This window comes from Pelodiscus sinensis, chromosome 23 (assembly GCF_049634645.1).
Source record: "Pelodiscus sinensis isolate JC-2024 chromosome 23, ASM4963464v1, whole genome shotgun sequence".
NCBI classification, from domain to species: Eukaryota; Metazoa; Chordata; order Testudines; family Trionychidae; genus Pelodiscus; species Pelodiscus sinensis.
Genome location: NC_134733.1, coordinates 2,348,310 through 2,365,369, shown reverse-complemented (window position 1 = coordinate 2,365,369; position 17,060 = coordinate 2,348,310). Strand labels below are relative to the sequence as shown.

At 49.9% G+C, this 17,060-nt stretch overlaps 1 protein-coding gene across 7 annotated transcripts in view; it reads left to right on the top strand.

The window, feature by feature from the left end:
• Nucleotides 1-17,060, top strand: part of ZBTB40 (zinc finger and BTB domain containing 40) — a 93,743-nt gene that overhangs the window by 31,420 nt on the left and 45,263 nt on the right. For all 7 annotated transcript variants that reach the window (XR_012897351.1, XM_075906661.1, XM_075906659.1 and 4 more), the window contains 4 exons: nt 342-484; nt 9,001-9,193; nt 15,540-15,676; nt 16,079-16,277. Coding sequence is in view for 6 of the 7 variants with exons in the window: in XM_075906661.1 (XP_075762776.1) it covers nt 342-484; nt 9,001-9,193; nt 15,540-15,676; nt 16,079-16,277 (672 nt within the window). In the remaining variant the exon portion in view is untranslated. The remainder of the gene's footprint in view (nt 1-341; nt 485-9,000; nt 9,194-15,539; nt 15,677-16,078; nt 16,278-17,060) is intronic.

Here is a 17,060-nt window from a genome sequence, read left to right as displayed (position 1 = left end):
GATGGCCAGCCTGGGTCAGTTCTCTGACTCTGCCGCAGGATTGAAAACATCTTTCTTATTTGAGTTTGACACAAAGCAGTGGCCTTGCAAACCCGCCGTTAACCTCCAGCTTGCTTTGTGGTTTTGTGCTCTGTTAGATAAATGAGACTTTTTTCTTTCATAAAGTTTAAAGAGAATAGTAAAGTGTGTTTCTCTGCTGCTTATGCTCAGGATAAGCTTTGCTGTTTGCTTAGATCTCTCACAGTGACTCACTCTCTCACTTCAGTGGAAAATACGTTGCTGTCACTTTCTTCAACCCTGACTTGTTTTTTCTCTTGCATTTTCAAATCTTTCTTCCCCAGGGAGCTCCAAAGAGGGAAAGACCCTGTCTGCTCTATTACTGGGATATAGGGAAGAGCTGATACAGAGCGTAACACAGCTGAAACCCATCATAGAGTTCCTAGAATCAGGAGAGGAGAGATTCTTGACTGGCTTGGAGAAGCAGGTAACAAATCTGAAATAAAGAAAGCTCTGTGTGTGTGAGGTGTGTGTGTCTGGACAGCACTTTCTTATGTGACTAACAGACTGACCTGGTCTTGCCCGGATTCTTGAGGGCAGGGGGCTGGTGATGTTGGGGTGCAGGAGTCAGGGAAGGGCATTGGGGATGTGTGAGATGGAGTGCAGGTGGCTGGGGGCAGGGGACACTGTGAGAGTGAGGTTTGGGGGCTGACGAGGGGCTCAGGGCAAGGGGACCCATATGCCAGGGGCATTTTCTCTCCTCCCCATATCCCTATCCACTAGGGGCATTTTCTCCCCCCTCCCCCACCTCCTCCCCTGGCCTCCAGGGGCGTTTTCACTTTCTCCCAGCCTCCACCCCCCAGCTGTCAGGGCGCTTTCTCTCCTCCAAGCCCCTCCCCTTGACCACCAGAGGCCTTTTTTTCTTCCCCTGGCCGCCAGGAGCCTCCTCTCACCCGGAACTATAGCCAAGGGCCGGGAGGAGGGAAAGGGATTTGGGGCAGACTTTACCCCGTGTGTTCTCAGGCAAGATGGCAGAGGCCCAGCACTGCTGGCCACTCCCTTGGTGGTATGGCTGCCCCGGTGGACACTGCAGGAGAGCTGTCCCCTGTGCTCGCTGCTCCCAGTGGTCTCTTCTAATGGGTTAACTCCTATATGGGTGATGCTTACTGGTTCTCATTAACCAGTGGAGCCTGGAGAAGCTCCCTGCCTGCCGCAGGGAGGGGGCTGCTCCAGCCCTTCGGGGCCCACCATGGACGGGGTTGTTCCAGCTGGCTGGAGCAGCCCCTGTCTGTGGCGAGGGGGCCACTCCAGGCTGACTGTGGTAGGTGGGGGGGGGGGGGGCGCTCTCCCTTTAACCTGTTAAACAATTAAATATTATGTTGAATAGATTAACCAATTAAATGGGATTTGCCATCCCTAATGGAAAACAGTCCTTTCCCGGGACTTCCGGTTGTTCTGGCACAACCAAACCACGGTCTTGCTTTAAGTTAGGAGTCGCGGAAGCTGCATAGTGAATTTGGTGGCCCTAGCTCTTGCCATTAGGAGGAGAGCTTTAACAAATGGACTCGCAGGCAGACACACACGTAGACAGATGCACCTTAAAATATAGAGAGCGAGATTTGCCAGGTCACAGTTGCTTCCCTGCCCTGGTAACTACCAGGTTCTGGCAAGGAAGAGAAATAGCTAATAATTCAGGTCCTCCCGTTAACTTTCCAGTTGGAGCATGTGAACATGAGAGCTCATTTGCAAAGGTTCAGCCCTGGGATAGGGAGGCAGTGGGTGTTCTTTATAAGTTTTGTGGAAATCCACTGTAGTGAACTTGGAGAGTGTACTGCCATAGGGTTGTGAAGGTGTGATGGATAGGAGGAGTGGTGGCCTTTTCCAACTCAAAGCATCTCTGCTTTTCCGTCTCCTCTGCTTCTGAGTGCCTCGTCTCCACATCCGCTTCCAAATGCTTCGTCCGTAGGAAGCACTCTATGTTGCTCTTAGAGGTCGGCCTGCCTTAAGGACTCTGTCCCACTCTGAGAGATGGGTGGTATTGGAGGGGCATGGCCACCACCCTCAGCTCCTGCCCCCACAAAGTTCCCCCCCCCCCCCCCCCCCCCGGCCTCCCAGGGACATTCCCCTGTCCTTCCTCCCTCGTTGTATGAATCTTCCCTGGAGGAGGACGTCTCACCCTGATCTGAGGCTGTTCTCACCTCAGTGTGTCGCTTAGGAAGGTTGGTTGCTCCAGGTCTACTCTGCCCGACCGCAAGTACATGCACTGGGCTACTTCCCTGCCCTACTCTAGCCTAGCTATCCAGTTGCCCCGAAAGCTAGAAGAAAAAAACCAAACACAACTGTTTGGTTTGGACTCTCTGGCTGTGCAGGTTTAACCTTCTGTGTGCCTTTCCCCCTCAGGCAGCAAAAGAAAAAAACCCAGAACTTCCAACAGTAAAAGAGGAAAAAAAGTGCCCTTTTAAAATCCTGAGGTCTGTGTTCCTGGTCCAGAATGATCCCACCAGCACTGCCACCATGTCAAGGCTGTTCCCCACTCTGGTACTCTGAATGCAGAAGATGGGGGCCCGCAAGAGACCTTACAAATACCTTGCCTCTATAGGCTTCTGCTTAAAAAAAACCTCCCTAAGGTTACAGATTCCCTGACCCTGGGAGATAGGCTGCCACCACCAAGGGAAACAACCCCTTTCTTCGTGAACCCCTGGAAGAAAGCACACGGAACTTCTTTCACCTCAAGAGAGCTTGAAATACAAGAAAACAGACTGCAGTCTCTGATAGTTCACCTCTCAGTCTTAGGCATGCTTACACAGCCCTCCTATTGCCCTCCAGGATATGAGAAAAATCATTGCCTTAAAAAAAGGTGATTTTTATTAACAAAACAAAAAGATATACTTGATAAAGCATACTAGAGCAGTTGAGAAAATAACAATTTAAAAAACACAGCACAATTCCATTCCTGGGATACACTTAAAGTACAGTGTGTGGGGGGAGGGGGCACATGGACTTAGCACAGACAAGTGTAACCAAATAGACATTCCATTCCCTATCTATTCACATACCCGTGATTCTAGATCCAGTCCATTTCCATGCCCAGTATTCTTTGCAGGCATGGTAGTTCTTCTTGGTTCAATTCATCTTGTTCCCTCAGCTCCTGGCTTAAAACTCACAAAAGAAAAGCAGCAGACAGGTATCACTTTCAATTCAAATCTCAGACTTTCTTCTTATTGGGTCTCCTGGCTTCCTGCCACCCCTTTGATTCCCGAATGCTGGGATGTTCAGAAAAGGCCAGCATTCCTCCTATCCATCACAGAAAGTCTGGAAATTAAAACATCAGTGTTGATTAGTGGACAAGTCTTTCTGTATGTGTTTGTCTCTGCTGTCAAGTTATCTTTCAGTTAACGCTCCAAAGTTTTTGGTTTACTAAACTGAGCAAGCCATTGCTGATAAAGTGTAGCATATCCCCTTATGTGCAGGACATCCTCGTCTCAGTTTTTGGTAATCATCAGCCACATTTACAAAATACAGTGCTTAGTGTTTCCTGGTGGATTAGCAGCACTTGCCTGTAACTGACTGCATCGTGCACACAGACTAGACTGGCCTAAAAGGATCTTATGTTTTATACACTCGGGCACTTTCTGCATTATTTGGGGAGGGCTGTTTACCAAAACTCTGAAATCTCTTGTGTGTGTTCTGTGATGTGCCTGCAGCCTCCCTTATGTTGCAGTTATGCTCCACTTCCCCACCCTCATGTCCTGCCCAGATACCAAGTGGTGGAACCTCCTACCACCAGTAGAGGGTGGGGAACCCCGGTGGGCCAGTCTCTATTCCACCTTGATTCCACATCCCACCGGGGGCATTAACTGGAGAATCCTGCCCAGAGCTGTGAGCACGGGCGTGTATTTGGCGCAGTTCACCCTCATTCCTGACACTTGCCCCTTCTGTGGCGAGTGGGGGACCCTGGCGCATGTCTGCCTCGAGTATGCCAGGTTACAGCCCCCCTTGGCTCCTTCAGAATCTCTTGTTGAGTTTCTGGCTACACTTCTTCCCTCACCTACTAATCTATGCACACCCCATCCGTGGCCCCACAAAGTCGTGGGACCTCCTGGTCAACCTCCTCCTGGCTATCGCCAAGATGGTAATTTATAAGACCAGGGAGCAGAGGCTGGCCGAGGGAGGGGCCTGCGACTGGGGCCTGTTTCCGTTCCTGCATCCGCTCACGCATCCAGGCAGAGTTCCACTGGGCGGCGCCTGCTGGCTCTCTCCACACCTTCGGGAGGCAGTGGGTGCTGTCCAGGGTTCTCTGCTCGGTGTCCCCATCCGGTTCCCTTGTTTTAGCCCTTTGACCCTCACACCCATCCCTGTTTTATCTTATCTGTCCCAAGTAATGACTTGGTTTTCTGGGCTCAGTGGACCCTCCCCATAGGCTGGGGGGAGATCCTTTACATGTGGACTCCAATAGGCACTTCTGTTGCAGTTAGCTAGGCCTTTTGTTCCCTTATGGGATGGTATTACAAGGAATAGAGAGTAACCTTGGGGCCATTGGTGTAAATGAAGGCTTGTTTCGTCTTGAGGCCACAAACCTAAGCTGAGAATCTGTTCTTACCTTCCAGCATCTCCTAAATTACTTTTTGTTATGGGCTCCTTTTCTTAACAGCTTCCAGCAAAATATCTCCAAGCAGGAACTCTGCTTGTGGCCATTCTGGAAGGCCAGAGAAGGTGCTGTTATCAGAATCCCAAGTTTACCCCTCCTGGAGTTAGAGGCTAGTCCAATGTTTGGCAAATTTCCTCCATTAAAGGGAGACAAGGTTAAAATTAGAAGCGGACACATTGGAAGGAAGGGAATTTATGACCTTGGGGACTTTTTAAGCAGAAGCCTCTAGACTCGAGGCAAAGTATTTGTAAGGCCTCTTGCGGGCTCCCACCTTCTGCATTCGGAGTACCAGAGTGGGGAACAGCCTTGACATGGTGGCAGCGCTGGTGGGATCATTCTGGACCAGGAACACAGACCTCAAGATTTTAAAAGGACACCTTTTTTTCCTTTTGCTGGCGGGTCTACACGGACCTGCTAAGGGAGCACGTTGAGGCCCTGCAGGACTTCAGCAGGATGCTCCAGCAAAGGCCGCAGGCAGAGGCCTATTGGCGCACCAGGCTGCTGGACGAGCTGGTTCAGCAGCGCACGGATCTGTGCCACAATGAGGGAGCTCTTTGCCTTGCCTGCCCCTGTCACGGGCACTGCTCCGCCAGTCCCTCCAACCCCCTCTTTCCCCCCTGCTTCCCCAGCCCCTCCTGCTCCCGAGCCATCATAGGCCCAACAGCTGCCCTCCCGTTCTGCTCAGGTCAGGACTAGGTCTCACTCCACCCGATCCCAAGGCTGTGGCAATGCCAGGACAGAGGACAGTGGCAGGACCCTGCGCTCAGGGAAGCAGCGGCCCTTTTGAGTCCCCCCCACCCCCCCTCCAGGTTTTCAGCCTCTCTCCCCCCTCCAGGTTTTCAGTCCCCTACCAGCCCAGTTAAAGGACATTTCAGTTACGTTACAAAATCTTTATTTTTGGCAGACACATTTACTCTGTGGATAAACAGGTGAACAGTTAAAAGAAAAAGTTTTGTTCAACAGTTCATGCATTTTCTTTACTGCTAGTGTTTGTAATAAAGCAATTTTCTGTGTACAAAGAAAAGTGGGTCTTCTATGTGTTCTGAATGGGAAGAGCGTGAGGATTGCGGAGGGAAAAGTAGGGGTGGGCCAGGACAAACCCCCCATGGGGGAGGTCCTGGGGAGAATCAGTGGGATCTTTCTGAGAAGCTCTACCTCAGGGCCTCTTGGATTTGGACACCAGCCTGGTGAGCCTGGAGGATGGCAGCCGGTCCGGGGCTGCTGAAATGGCCTCTCCTCACCATCAGCACCTGTCCTCCACCCCAGTAGGAAGGCCTCCCCTTTCCTCTCCACCAGGTTATGGAGGGTGCAACATGCGGCCACCACCTCCAGGATGTTGCGTTCCCCCATCTTCAGGCGTGTGAGGAGGCAACGGAACCTCCCTTTCAGCCAGCCAAAGGCACATGCCACCTGGATGCGAGCCTGGCTAAGATGCGTGTTGAAAAGCTCCTTGCATCCAGGTGGCTGGTGTAGGGCTTCATGAGCCACGGCATCGGGGTAGGCCAAGTCGGCCACTATGCAAACTGGCATCTGCACTTCCCCGAGTGCGAGGTGTCGCTGGGGGAAAAATGTTCCTGCCTGCAACCTGCGGTACAGGTAGGAGTTCCTGAATATGCGGGCATCATGTGCCCGCCCCAACCACCTGACATAAATGTCCATAAAGTGTCCCCGGTGGTCAGCTGGGGCCTGCAGTACCATGGAATAGTAGCCCTTCCTGTTTATAAACTGGGCTGTTCGATGGGGCGGTGTGCGGATTGCGATGTGTGTCCCATCGAGGGCTCCTCTGCAGTTCAGGAATCCAAGGGTGGCAAACCTGGCGATTATGTTGTCCAGGTCCCCTAGACAGACGAGCCTCTTCAGCAGCTCCGCATTGATGGCCCTCACCACCTGCAGCATGAGACGAATAGACAGACAGAAACCAGGGAGTTACGTTACTTAAGCTCTTGGGGGACCCTTCCCCCCTCCCACCCCAGCCCTCCCCTTGTCAGGACGCCCTCTTCCCCCTCATCAGTGTAGGGATGGCCGAGGAGCGACGTCCAAGTGCTACTCCATCCCCCACTCCCTCTTGCCCTTGCCTGGCAGTCCCCCTTTCTCAACCCCCCCCCACCCAGCAGGGCCTGTCCCCCGAGAGTGACTTACCTCCATCAAGACGGCCCTGACGGTAGACTTCCCCACACCAAACTGGTGTCCCACGGAGCGGTAGCTGTTGGCCAGCTTCCACAAGGCGATTGCGACCTGCTTCTGCAGGGGGATGGCGGCCGCAGGTGGGTGTCCTGGTGTTCCAGTGCAGGGGCGAGCCAGGCACACAGCTCCAGGAATGTGGCCTTCCGCATCCGGAATTTGCGGAGCCAGTGGTCATCGTCCCAGAGCTGCATGACAAGCTGGTCCTACCAGTTGGAACTTGTTTCGTGCCGCCAAATCTGCCTGTCCCCCAAAAATTTGGGAGCAAGGGCAGAACTCCTGCATCCCGGAGGAGGGTCTCGTTGGTGCGGTTTGGGTCCATACGGGGCAGGAGATTCATGACAGAGTCATGCAGATGCAGCAGAAGCTGCAGTATGGCAGCATGGGGCCATCCCCTGCCCAGGGGCAGCTCAGGCTCCATTGTCAAATAAAAGATGAAAAGCAGTAAAAAAAAAAAAATCCAGAAAATAAAGTGCTGTGGTGTCCGAGGAAGCAGGGCAACCAGAGCAAGCACCGCAGCAGCTTTGCTCTCCCCCTAGGAGGTAGGCAAGCCAGGAGCAGGAGCAGAGCAACGGCTGGCCAGGGGGATCCCTTTAAGCCAGTGGCCTCCAACCTCTTTAAGCATGAGATCGCTTTTTTAATTGAAGCGCAATCCAAGAGCTACCTCAAACCCAAATACCTTTGCCCCGCCTCCTTTCTACCCCTTCTCCGAGACCCCGCCCCTGCTCACTCCATCCTCCCTCCCTTTCGCCAGGCAGGGGCAATGAGTGGGGGTGCTGGCTCTGGTCTTGGATGAAGGGACTTGGGGTGTGGGAGGGGCTCTGAGCTGACCTTGGGGCCAACAGTTGGGATGTAGGAGGGGTTCTAGGTGCAGGCTCTGGGAGGGTGCAGGGGTGCTTGGGGCTGGGGCAGGAGCCTGGGGTACACGAGGGGGTTCATGACTGGTGTAGGGTTTCCTGATGTGGGCTGCAACTGGGCCCTGCTGACCTCAGGTGGCTGCTGGGTGGTGGTGCAGTGAGGCTAGGGCAGGCTCCCTGTCCCAACCCCAAAGCAGCCAGCACTCTCCATCCCAAGTCCCGATATGCCCCTCTCTGCTCTGTGGTGATAGGATACAGGGTGGGAGAGGGGGCAACTTGACATCAGCGCCTCTCTTCTCCCTGCCCTGCCCTGCCCAGAAAGCAGGAGGCTCCTAGGGGTGAGGGTGGGGGGCAGCTGCAAGGCAAAGGTAAGGAGTTGTGAGGCAGTGGGGGGGAGGGGCAGCTGAAGTGCCAGCACTTAATAGCTTCTTGGCCAAACCAGTCAAGATCACCTCTCAGAGGCTCCAAGATCGACCAGTAGATCCCGATCGACTGGTTGGTGACCACTGCTTTAAGCACACGTCTCTGCAAAGAGCAGGTAGTAGCGCCTGGACTTTAAGGCTGCCCCTGTGACCTTCCAGAAGCATTTCCGGGTGCCTTCTTTTGTCAACAGAGCGTCTGGCAGTCTGGACGCTCTTTGTCAACAAAGCAGATCGATTTTTCGATCCATGTAATCTAGTCTAGATGCTCTTTGTCGACAGGGGCTTTGTCAACAGTATCTGTCGACAAAGCCTCTGTCGACAAAAGCCTGTAGTCTAGATGTAGCCTTATATACAGTGCAACTCCTCCTTTTCTCCCCCGCTTTTTCTTCCTGAAGAGTTTATACCCTTCCGTGACTGTGCCTCAGTCATGTGAGTCGTCCCATCAAGTGTCCGTTATTCCAATCAAATCATAGCTCTTTGACTGGGCCAGGACTTCTAATTCTTCCTGTTTATTTCCCAGGCTTCTTGCATTCGTGTACAAACACCTTAGTTAACTAGTTGATTGCCCTACCTTCTCCATACGAATCAGAGGTCCTCCTTTGTTACTCCTTCCTCCTTGTATTTCTTTCTGGTATCCCACTTCCACACTTACCTCAGGGCTTAGATCATTATCCCGCAACAAATATAGTTTAAAGCCCTCCTCACTAGGTTTGCAAACCAGGCTTTGAAGATGCTCTTCCCTCTCTTGGATAGGTGGATCCCGTCTCTTCGTAGCAATCCTGGTGCCCAGAACAGAGTCCCATAGTCAAAGAATCCAAAGCCCTTTCTCCGACACCACCAATATAGCCTTGCATTTACTTCCAAGTTGTAACAGGTTGTTTTCTTGTTCTTCCAGGTGATTCTGGATTGCTGTGAAGGCAGCTCTCACAGAGAAGCAATGGAGAATCTTCTCAGGAAGGTGGTGGAAGAGAAGACCCTGAAAGCCGAGAGTTTGGTAAAACTCCTTGGGGCTGTAAAAGCGTCATTCCCTGATCTGCACCTTCTGCTAGACAATTTGGTGGCAGCAGCAGATGAGTCTGATGGCACAGGTATTAATGAATTTAGTTCAACAAAGAGAAAGCTAAGGGTGACTTGTGCCTACATGGGGAGCAAATATTTGATAATGGCCTCATCAGTCTGTTGGAGAAAGGTGTAACATAATCCAGTAGTTGGATGCTGAAGCTAGACAAAATGAGATTGGAAATAAGATGTAAAAACCATTGAAATAATAGTACCAAAATAGATTTTAGCGGCCCTTAAAGTTGACAGAACAGGCTTGGTAGCATGGAATCATTGTTTAGAAAATCGTCCTTATGTCGTCCTTATGTAGACTCATAGGCTGTGTCTACACTGGCATCCCTTCCGGAAAAGGGATGCTAATGTAGCACTTTGGAATAGGCAAATCCGCGGGGGATTTAAATATCCCCCGCGGTATTTGCATTAACATGGCTGCCGCTTTTTTCCGGCTTGGAGATAAGCCGGAGAAAAGCGCCAGTCTAGACGTGATTCTCCGGAAAATAAAGCCTTTTCAAGTAGGAATAAGAGATCCTCCGGAAAAGGCTTTATTTTCTGGAGAATCACGTCTAGACTGGCGCTTTTCTCCGGCTTATCTCCAAGCCGGAAAAAAGCGGCAGCCATGTTAATGCAAATACCGCGGGGGATATTTAAATCCCCCGCGGATTTGCCTATTCCAAAGTGCTACATTTGCATCCCTTTTCCGGAAGGGATGCCAGTGTAGACACAGCCCTAGACTTTAAGGTCAGAAGGGACCATTTTGATCATCTAGTCTGACCCCCTGCACAATGCAGGCCACAAAATCTCACCCACCCCCTCCTAGAATAATCCTCTCATCTATATCTCAGATATTGAAGCCTTCAAATACTTTGAAGACCCCAAGATGCAGAGAATCCTCCAGCTGTGATCTGTACCCCATGCTACAGAGGAAGGCGAAAAACCTCCAGGGCCTTTGCCAATATACCCTGGAGGAAAATTCCTTCCCGACCCCAAATATGGCGATCAGCTAAACCCTGAGCATGTGGGCAAGACTCACCAGCCAGACACCCAGAAAGTTCTCTATAGTAACTCCTAAATTTGTAGCTAAATTTGACCTAAACTCCTAGTGCAGACCAAGCCTTAGCCATGGGATTGGCCAACATGAAAAGCGCATTAAAGTTTGTGGTGTAATGCTTTGGTATTTATGAGTTTTTGGTGTCTGCTTTTCTCAAATAAGTAGGCACACACACCAGTAGCCACATCAGTGCACCCAAGAGTGAATTTGGCAATTTTGCCGATAAAAGGAACATTGTATCCAACCATAGGTTTGTCAGAGATACCAGTGCTGTTATTTTCATGTGATTAGCAACTAAAATATTATTTGTAACTAGAAGACTTATCTGGATGGCCCAGGTCCTTCAGGAGGCTGGTAGTGCATGACTCTCAAAACTGGTCATTCATAAAACTTTCTTTCAAAGATTCTCTGATTTGCACTATGCTCTCCATAAGTCTTGCACACAGTGGGGACATGAACCTTCGATTTTACAAAGTTGGGTGGTAAGAAATCAACCTTAATTAATTCAACCTTTTCTCATAGTGTAGACATGGCCTAAAGAAAGTGAGGTCAGGGAAGATCATGCTGTGGTAGTCGATCTTCCGGCATTCGATTTAGCGGGTCTAGTAGAGACCCGCTAAATTGAATGCTGAATGTGCCCCCATCAGTGCAAATACTTCTCACTGTCAGTACGAGTAAGGGAAGTTGACAGGAGTGTTTCTCTGTGGGAACAGTGCCAAAGTTTGGCTTAAGGTTCATCGAATCCATCTATGTTATTGACATAACTGGGATTGTGTATCTTAAGCTGACCTTCCGTCCTAGTATAGACGTGTCCTGAGTCTGTCTTAATAGCTAAGGTTGTGATTTGTTTTCTGTTACAAGACTGGTTTTGAGGGCTCTTCTGCATGGCTTGGGACTCGGGTGGAGATTGTGGGCTAGATTTTCAGTTGATGTATATCCATTGAAGTCAGTGGCTCTAGATTCCGGCTAACAATGTGACCCACTAAATTCCGCAAGTGTCTCTGGGTTTTCTGAGTATATAAGCACTACAATCTCCCCAAACCTGATGAGTTTCCCTGAAGTCTCTCTCAGAATCTAATGAGGCTTTATAAGAGAGCTGGGTGTAATATACAGGACTGAAGAGAGAACCAGAGCTGGAGAGCTGGTAAAGCTGTAACTTTGCCACAGATAGGTCACTTAAACAGTTACACCTTCCAGATCATTAATAACCATACTGAGTTCCAAGTCATGCATTGGATCTCTGTGAGTGGCTGCTCTCTTGCAATATTTGCTCAGTATTTATATAGTTAGTTTTGTAAGTTTATAACAACCCTATGAAAATCCAGCACTATAATTTAATCTAGAATTGATGTTTGGCTTTGCCCATGATGGTGCCACATGTGTTGTAGTGTAATTTAAAAGGGGAGCAGGGCTTTTCTGTGCTACTTGTTGATATCGTAACACAGGAGAGTCAGCAGTTCCTTCCGAGGGACAGGACATTGGTTGGCCACTGAGTAGACCGGAGCTCTGTTACTGTTTTGGAAGCAGCGCGTGGTAGTAATGAGACCCTTGAGGCAATCCCTGTGTGATAGCTGATGCTGGAGCCATCTCTGTCTCCCTTGAATCTGCATTAATGTCTGTTGAGGGAAAAGTTGTGCTGCAGTTTTGAGTAGGTGGGTGGGCAGCCCGGAGACCACGGAAGTATGGATCACCACAGCACTGGGCAGCAAGCAGGATAACACCCCAGTAACCACTGTAAATTCATTGGTAGTCATTTCCTTGAAAGAATTCAAGCCCCATGGTGGTTAGTCATGCCTGGGAGACCCTGGCGCTCCCTACTTCCAGTGCACCCAGCTGCAGCCCCTATTCTGGCTCCTCCAAAACCTCCAGCTGAGGTTCCGGATACTCTTCTCCCTGCATCTCCTCCGTTTAGGCGCTCCTTGTCCATGGCTGCACAGTCATGGCACCTCCTCCTCAGCCATCTCCTGGTGTTGGTCGCCATGGCTACATGTCAGCCTAGGAAGGGGGCAGGGAGTAGTTCAGGGCCACTCAATACTTGGTCCACAGACCACATACAGCCCTTTGTTTGTGGCCTGTGGTGCGGTTTGGGATACGCAGGGTTCAACATGTGGCCCGCAGGTGGGATCCTTTGAATATGGCCTCCACTGGGAACACGCTCCACAACGGCGAGGCGTCTCCCAGGTGGGGTGAGCATTGAAAGACACAAGCGGACAGGCTGGCTGGAACAGACGGGCACAGGGTGTCAGCGTGTCTAGCCCCCAGGGAGGAGGTGCTGGGAGCACGGGGGCATTGTGGGAAGTGCTGTCTGTTTAGCCTTGTAGGCAGAGCCTGAGAGGTGCTGACTGGCTCACATTGGCCACGTTGGGGTCTGGTGCCGCATTCAAGGCTTAATCTTTGTATTCCTGCCCGTCTGTGTGAAAGAAGCTATTTGCATATTTATGCAACCACACTTAAGTTGCAGCCCTCGGCATGTGCTGTGAGCATTGTGGCCCCTGGGGCTTCCAAAGTTGTGTAGCCCTGGAGTAACTCTTTGGGACCATGTAAACTTCCGTTCTCTCATTTGTTTACATCTCTGGGCAAATACCTTTTTCAGCATCCAGACTGCAGAGCAGCAGACAGTGTCTGGGATTCTCCACTCACTGTCTCTATCCAGTATCAGTTTGTTCAGAACTATTCAGTCTAACATGTGCCCGAGGTGTTTTTGTTGTTGTCCCATAGAACCTGTTGTTTCTTGAGCTCTGTTGGCCATCCCACGTTTGAGGGGTTATACCTTTTGTCCTCTGTGGGCCCACATCTTCCCTCCTGGACTTCAAATAGGCAAACATTTTTCATCAGTGCTGAAGATCCTTTACAATTAAAATCGAAATTAAAATGCAGTGAAAGGTAAACAAATGTTTCATGGAAAACAAATTTATGCTCATAATCCCGATAAATCCCTCTGAGACAGACATTCCAGGCAGACCGTTTGCCTCATCATTTGTTGAGCATTGTTGCTTTCCTTGAAACATCAGATTCCAAATGTGGTTAATTATCTCGTGGCAATGCCCATTCCAGGGATGAGCATTCGTAATCACGTGAGTTGCATAACCAGGAATCGACATGGGAATACGTAGATGCACACTGTTCTGTACCAAGGAACTAAAGCATCAGGGAGAGTGAGCCGATACAGCACTGCACACTGTGTCAGATCTGCATTTGGCACAGTGCTTCTGTGCTGTGAGAGGGACGGTCCTTGTGCTTAGCATGCATGCATTTTCAGAGCTTGACATGATCACTGGGCTTGGAATCAATTCTAAGAATGGAAGTTTGTTTAATGAAATCATAAACACCAAATATGAGAAAAAACCCTACTAGTTCTGAGTCTGACTCCCTGCTCAGTGCAGGATTGTTCCTTAGAACTCCAGGGAGCTCAGACTGGGCGGGGAGGCTTTCACCGCTTCCCTTGGGAGGCCAAGCCACTGTCTCACTAAATTCACTGGCAGGAAGTTTATCCTTGAAGCTCCCTCTAAATCTTCCTTTTCTTAATTTCACCCATTAACTCCTTTGTCCCCTCTCATTCCCCTAAAGAGTTGTGCTTTCTCTTTATAGTGCAAACATTTCCAGTTCTTTGAGACACTCAATCTATTCCCCAAGGGCCAAGAGTTTTGTACGTGTAACTCATTCCTTCCTTCAGCACCTGAATCGCATTGTTGCTCTCTACCAATTCACTCAAGTTTTCCACTGTGTTCTAGTACTGACGTGCCTACAATCGGATGCCGTAGTCTAGGTTCATCATTTCTCAGGTCTTCAGGAGAAGCAATTCAGAGTTGCAATTTTTTTCTTCTATTTTGCAATCCAACATTTGCTTTACTTTCCCCTAAATATTTTCATCAAAGATAATCCAGCCCACCCAGTCCATGATTATCTTGGCCATGTGATTGTTTGGGTTTTTGAAAAATACTAGTGTACTTAATATATTACTTGTACACACCGGAAGAAGTGTGGACCGAAGGGAGAGGTTTCTCAAAGGCTGTGACTTACAGACCATAGGCCCCCTCAATATAAGGACAACCAAAAAGCAGCAATTAAATTTCCTCAGTGGAAGGGACTCAAAAGGACACACTGTGAAGGATGATCTCATTGTGTTAGCTTCATATGCTCAACTAAAGTCTGTTGGCCTTGGCCAGAAGCTGAGCCTTTGATCTTCTGACTGTGACTGTTGCTTTTAATGGACTAGAAATACTTATTTGCAACCAAGAAACTTATGGGTACATTTGAACTTCTTGAATTTGGCAGCCTTGGGAAATAGGCCATGCCAGATGATGGAATTGTCTGGACTGTGGGTGCTTGCCATAATGAAGGGTAAACAAAGTCTGTCAGTAAGGCTTTTGTATGTACAACCCAGTAAGGAGTACTGTACAAGTATAACGTCAAAAGATAAATCTGTAATGCATTGTCTGGGAGAGAGGGACGTTGTGTGAGGGGGATGGGGTACAGTGCCTGGGAGGTTGAGGGAGGGGTGCTTACCTGGCACCCAGCTCCTGGGGGCACACGTGGCTCTATGTGCCCCACTGCTCCCAGGAAGTGCAACCCCCCTCCTTCGCTGCTCCCATTGTCTGCAAATGGCGGTGGGGGAAAAGCCTCCAGATAAGTGCTTTGCTGCACTGCCATTCCCCTAGCAGGGGAGGGAGAGGAAGCAGCAGTGTACATGCCTGGATCCAGCCTGCCACGCTCAGGGCTCCCACCTTCCTGCAGCAGGGAGCCGGCGTTGTCATTCCAGCCATGCAGAGGCCCGTACCATGTGTGTTCCCGGACGACAGAGCCCTGGATTAAGGAGGTTCAAGTGTATATACACACACTGTACACTCTGTAATGTCTCCTTTTATAGGGATAATTTTAGAGCTCATACAGCTGAGTAGAGCTAACTAGCGTGTAGGTGGACACTGCAAGCTTCTGTTTCAGCGCTCAGCCAGCACTCCATCCCTACTGATCCGGGGCTCTGTCAGCCACCTTCCACCGTGATCCACAGTATCTGTCCTCTGTCATTCGCAGCACAGTACAACCAAGACCTGTCCTGCAATCCCCCCCCCCCCCCCCCCGACCTCCAAGGCTCTTGTGAGGAGAATGGTTTTTTTCTTCAATTTTCTGTTTACAGATCATTGGCGACTAGAACTGAAACCTATTTTTCTGTTGCATCCTATGCTTGGATTTGGATCCAGGTCCCTCAAGTGAAAGACTCCTGCAGTAACCTAGTATTCCAGTGAGGCTGCCTTAACCTGCTTTAACCCCTTAGCTCTGAGAAGCAGAAAGGCACAACATATTGAACTGTTATTTTCATTTGCATTCAGCCAGATGGACCCCAGAGGATTATGGGACCCAACTACTGAGACAATACCAAGAAAACTTTGCAGAGCTCTTCATGGACACGCAGATGCTGCTGCGAGGGATCTCAGCTGCACAGAACTTAGCTCTTGCAGAACGAGAGGTGAGATGATTGTCTGTCTTTTTTACTAGAACATGAAGTCTGGAATCTGGATGTGGAAGGCTAGTGAGGACATCATTATTTCATTCTTCATTGCAACAGAGTGGTGGTTTTTTTACAGTAGAAGAAATTGGGTTAATTTCTCTTTAGCAACAGAAGGGTTTGTGGAGCTGAAAGTTTGGATGACCAGTTTCTCTTGGTGTTGGCATGGCTCATGTCACATTTGTGCACTGGTAAGCATGCAATCTGGGTGCTTGTGTTCACTTGACTCATATTCCTGGTATAGGTCTCAGCAGGGCAACAGAAACATGAGAACGCAGATCTCCAGCAGGCAAATGGGTAGTTGGCTAGTGTGTGGCAGATGCAAAGAAGTCCCCTTAGTGTCTTGGTGCCTGTCTCTTAAAGGTCATGGAACAGCTTGTGAAGAGGGAGACCGGCCCAAGTGGTTTCCACTCACTGGTGTCTGCAGCGCTGGAAGAACAGACTCTGTCAGTGGCTGCTGTTTGGCAGGTGCTGCTGGCAGCACGAGAGGCAGCACTTCCACTTCACCTGCTCATTGAGGAAATCCGCAAAGACCCCGATGCTGACTTTTTCTTCCAAACAGGTAGTGATATCATACTGGGCTTCCCTTTAGATCCCACCAGGTCCAGAGGGGCCTTTCTCACTGTTCCCACTCGATCCTTCTCCCCATCCCCGCAAACATCAGAACTAGATTATCTGAAGATCCTGCTGCATCCTCCTTCCCTTGGTCCTCACAGATCTCGCTCCATCTGCTTCCGTTCTCGGTTTTATGGTGCTTTCCTCTCAGATTCCACCAAATCCTCCCATTTCCAGCGCTCTCCCACTGCTGTGGATGTGGACACACCTTCAGAGGCACATTGACTCTCACCCCTAATCCTGCAAAGTGGAGACTAAATGGTCCAGAGCTCAGACAGACATCTAGCAGTTTGGTTAGTTGTTTGAATCCCTCGCATCACCCCCAGCTTGGCTGGAAGAATGATGAAAGCCATCTTTTTTGTATGACTTCCTCTATAGCTGGGGCCAGGAACACCAGAACAACTTTCCCTGTGGTGTTATGCACTGCTAGGATTGTGCATTGTTCATTATAATGAGAAATAAAGAAGCCCCATAGGACTGGAGAACTGATATTTACTGAACACTTTCTAACAATGCAGCATTTGTCTCTAGAAATTAGCAAAGCTTCGGAGGTCTGGGAAGGGTATTCGTCTTTCTGTGGCTTAGCTCCCCTCCCTGTTGTCCTGTCAGGTGACAGAATGCACATATCTCACATCCCTACAGCTAGTTAGCACTTCCAGTAAAAAAGAATTCAAGAAGTACCATCTCTCTGATAGACCCAAGGCCACAACAGACACACTGCCTGACCCCC